Genomic DNA, 4,065 nt, shown 5'->3' on the forward strand with positions numbered 1-4,065 from the left:
CACACACACACACACACACACACACACACACACACACACACACACACACAGAGTCCGTTATGATCAGCTGTTTAGCAGGTGACTGACACAGAATGTCAAAGACTTCCTGCTGAACTTGATCAGCTCTGGTCTGAGTAATCGTGACTCTCACAGCTTTCAACATCACGTAACCTCAATGTTATCTCAACAGTGCTCCTACACGCTGACACGAGTTTGATAAGTCCTGCCCAGTCATCTTACACAGTCACTTCTTGATTTTCTACACACCAAACTTTCCCTATCAGCAGGTGATCAGAGGAGAAACACCAGCGTCATGGGTTTGATTCCTAGGGAACTGAAAAGATATGCCAAAAGCATCAGTGTAAATGTAAATAAGCCGGTCTAATGGACCAAATCATTTACATTGATGCACGTGGCAGATGCTTTTATTCAAAGCGACTTATACTGCATTCATGGTTAACATTTGATCAGTTCATGCATTCCCTGGAAATCAAACCCATGATTTTGTTGTTGCAAATGCTATTTAATCTACAGGAATGCCTGCAATAACAGTCACTAGTTTACTGCAGCATGTGAACTTCCACAGAAGTCTATATCACAGAAGACTGTTGGTAAAGGCTTTGAGTTTGAAGCATGTCATGAACTTCTGCTATACGGCGTCACACGGTCAACACACATGTGCGATGTGAATGAACGAAACCTGCTGTTATGAAACAGACGTGTGTGAGAGAAAGAGTTTCAGGAACTCTCCAGTGTGTGGGAACACGCATCTGACCTCCTAACCACGCTGGAGATTCGATCTGACTGGATCTCTTCCCAAATCGTCCCTCCCTAAATGTCAATAGATTTTCGTCATAGTTTTTGTCATTCAAAACAAGTTTTTATTTTGTTATCGTCTCGTTTTTGTCGGTGAAAAAATGCTGACGAAAATTATGACGAAAATTATCACTGCTCACCTTCAGCATCAGTGAGATTCAGATGCGCGTTGATGTCACTTCCACTCTGAAATACACACACACACACACACACACACACACAAACAGAGCTAGATTAGTGGAGCTGTCAGTGGCAGTGCTGTTATTATTGTTAACTACAACTAAAACTACTAAAATTTATTTTCATTAACGGAAGGATGAAAAAAACTAAATATAATGCTGCCTAGTGTGTGAGTGTGTGTGTGCGTGTTAGTGTGTGCGCGTTTTTGTGACATATGGGGACACAAATTTGTATAATGACATGGGTATGACATAGGTATTACAAGGAGAAGGTGACTTATGAGGACATTACCCCATGTCCCCATTTTTCAAAACGCTTATAAATCATACAGAGTGAGTTTTTTTGAGAAAATAAAAATGCACAAAGTTGTGTGTGTGAGTGAGTGTGAGTGTGTGTGTACCAGTGCAGTGCAGCTGCAGCCCAGTGTGTGTGTGGGCTCCAGGCTGGTGATCGGGCACTGCTCCGGGCCGCTCTGCTCTGTCGGGTGACTGGGGCTGTAAACCGACATCCGCAGCAGGTGGTTCAGACTCCCGTGAGTCCCGTTATTGTGGAATGGAGTGATTTCCAGCACGTCTGACAGGAAGAGAGAGGAACAGATTGACAGGTTAGATGTGTGTTGGATGTGCTGTGTGTTCACCTTCTATATTTACTTTATGATGCTACTTTATTCCCTACTGTAAAGCACTTCAGATCAGCTTCGGTTGTGCTCTAAAAATAAACTCAGATGTCGTGTTTTGTGGGTTTCGTACCACACATGAGGTTGTACAGCTCAATGTTGGAAAATGGCTCCACTTCTGTCTGAAAGTGGAATTTTGGTCCTAAACTGAGAAACGAGGCCTGAGAGAGACAGAGTAACTTGTTCAAACTGCACATCAGAGCAAATATCTGTGCAAAATTTTGTGTCAACAACACACGCACACACACACACACACACAGAGACCTGCAAACACACACACACACACCTGCATGCTGTAGATGTCATTATCATATCCATGATTTCCTCCTGAGCAGAACGTGAGAGACCCAGGATACCTGCAGCAACACACACACACACACACACCATCAGAACATGTGCTAGTCTCTACATAACATGAGTGTGTGTGTGTGAGTGTGGTACCTCTCAAAGAGCCAGCGCGGGTTCACCAGGACGCTGACGTCTTCGATGCGTCTGTTGCTGGCGTAATGGAAACGTTTGGGCAGGTGATGTTTCAGGTAGGGCTTGATCTGCTGCTCCGGCTGCTTACACTGAACAACAGCAGCCAATAACACACAGGTAACACACATGTAACACACACGTAACACACACGTAACACACACGTAACACACAGGTAACACACAGGTAACACACATGTAACACACACGTAACACACAAGTAACACATGTAACACACACACGTAACACACACGTAACACACAAGTAACCCACATGTAACACGTAACACACATAACACACATGTAACACACGTAACACATGTAACACACACATAACACACACGTAATATTGCACACACAACACACTGCGAAACTGCTGAGTGGAAAGAATGTTCTTTTTCCTCAAAATGCTACTTATAATGTCATTACACCCTTTGTGTCACTGTGTCATTTCACCTTTATTCCTACAGCACTTTATACAGTACAGATTGTGTCAAAGCAGCTTTACAGTTATGAACAACGAAATTACAATGTTAATGTTGCAAAATTCATAAGTAATGAAACTGAAAATTAAATGTTAGTTTCACTTGTAATAACTTCACAATTTAGAAGACAATAGTGTCAGCTCAAATTTTGTTCTCATCCAGTAGTGCAAGTGCTGTTAATCTAATAATATTATTGCATATTAATTGCCCTTTAAACCACCAGTAGGGCTTTAAGACAATTAATATTCAATAAAACGGATTAATTTAGTTGAAGTTGAAACTTTTCAATCAGTTTTATTATCTTCTGTAGATCTGATTTAGAGTTGAAATAGAAGTGTCTGATTCCTAATTGAAGAAAGTTGAGACATTAACACTTATTTTCTTGTTTATTTCTGTGAAGCTGCTTTGAAAAAAAATCTGTTGTATAAAGCACTATAGAAATAATTATGACTTAAACTCAATTAAAATACAAAATAGGTGCATTTATGTCTATTATGTTTATTAAATAATACAACCAGATTAGATCTGAATCAGTGTAATTTTAGTATTATTTATATACTATGAGTTTTTATTAATATTTTGAATTAGCTTTTATTTTTGCACCTTCAGTATTTATTTTAATTTTAGTTGCATTTTTAGTAATTTTGTTATGTGCTTTTGTCATTATTTTAATATTATTATCTAGGTTTAATTTATTTGTATTTTGGTCTTGGTTTTTATTTACTCTATTTCCAGTTAGTAATTTTAGTGCTTCATCATAAATGAAAATGAGAAATGTTGCTTTAGCAACTAACTGAAATTTTTAATTTTTTTTAACATTTAATTTTTATCTAATATTCTATTGTATTTTATTTCAGCTTTTTTTCAATTTACAACAATAGTTTTACTTAACGATCATAACCTTGATCTGAATACTGTCCCTAAACAACAGCAGGAAGTGTGTAGTGTGTACTGTAGTGTGCAGTGACTCTTACCGACATGTTTGCTATGAGTCCAGCTGCGTCCACTGTCAAACACACACACACACACACAGTTTATTGACACACGTCACTCACTAGGGCTGTTCTAAACTTTGTGTGTGTGTGTTTGACTTACAGGTGTGTGTTGTGTTTTTCGCTCTGATTCGTCCAAAAGGCCCTTCACTGACGTACAGATGATTGACATCACCTATAAAATTCTGAAGAGCCTCTTTACGCTCACAGCTGGTCTCCTCCATACCTGCGCGCGCACACACACACACACACACACACACACACACACACGTCACACTTGCACAGAGTGTGTTTCCTCACGGCTGATTGTATGTGTGTGTGTGTTACCATGATCGGCGACGATGATGATGTTGACACACTGATGAAGGTTGAGTTGTTTGAGGCCGTTCATCAGCTGACCGATGACTCTGTCCACTCCCTGCAGAGCCAAGATCAGCTGCG

The 4,065-nt window shown here is 39.8% G+C and overlaps 1 protein-coding gene across 1 annotated transcript in view; it reads right to left on the reverse strand.

Annotated features, from left to right (window-relative positions):
- LOC107747745 (venom phosphodiesterase 1) overlaps window positions 1-4,065 on the reverse strand; it is a 33,073-nt gene that overhangs the window by 6,489 nt on the left and 22,519 nt on the right. The window contains exons 11-18 of the mRNA XM_016562334.1: window positions 3,952-4,060; window positions 3,728-3,850; window positions 3,607-3,638; window positions 2,114-2,241; window positions 1,959-2,028; window positions 1,746-1,833; window positions 1,397-1,569; window positions 954-1,002 (exon numbers count right to left, since the gene is read on the reverse strand). Coding sequence (XP_016417820.1) covers window positions 954-1,002; window positions 1,397-1,569; window positions 1,746-1,833; window positions 1,959-2,028; window positions 2,114-2,241; window positions 3,607-3,638; window positions 3,728-3,850; window positions 3,952-4,060 — 772 coding nt within the window. The remainder of the gene's footprint in view (window positions 1-953; window positions 1,003-1,396; window positions 1,570-1,745; window positions 1,834-1,958; window positions 2,029-2,113; window positions 2,242-3,606; window positions 3,639-3,727; window positions 3,851-3,951; window positions 4,061-4,065) is intronic.

The sequence above is a fragment of the Sinocyclocheilus rhinocerous genome, unplaced genomic scaffold (assembly GCF_001515625.1).
Source record: "Sinocyclocheilus rhinocerous isolate Xijiao unplaced genomic scaffold, SAMN03320098_v1.1 scaffold5672, whole genome shotgun sequence".
In the NCBI taxonomy this organism is placed as follows: Eukaryota; Metazoa; Chordata; class Actinopteri; order Cypriniformes; family Cyprinidae; genus Sinocyclocheilus; species Sinocyclocheilus rhinocerous.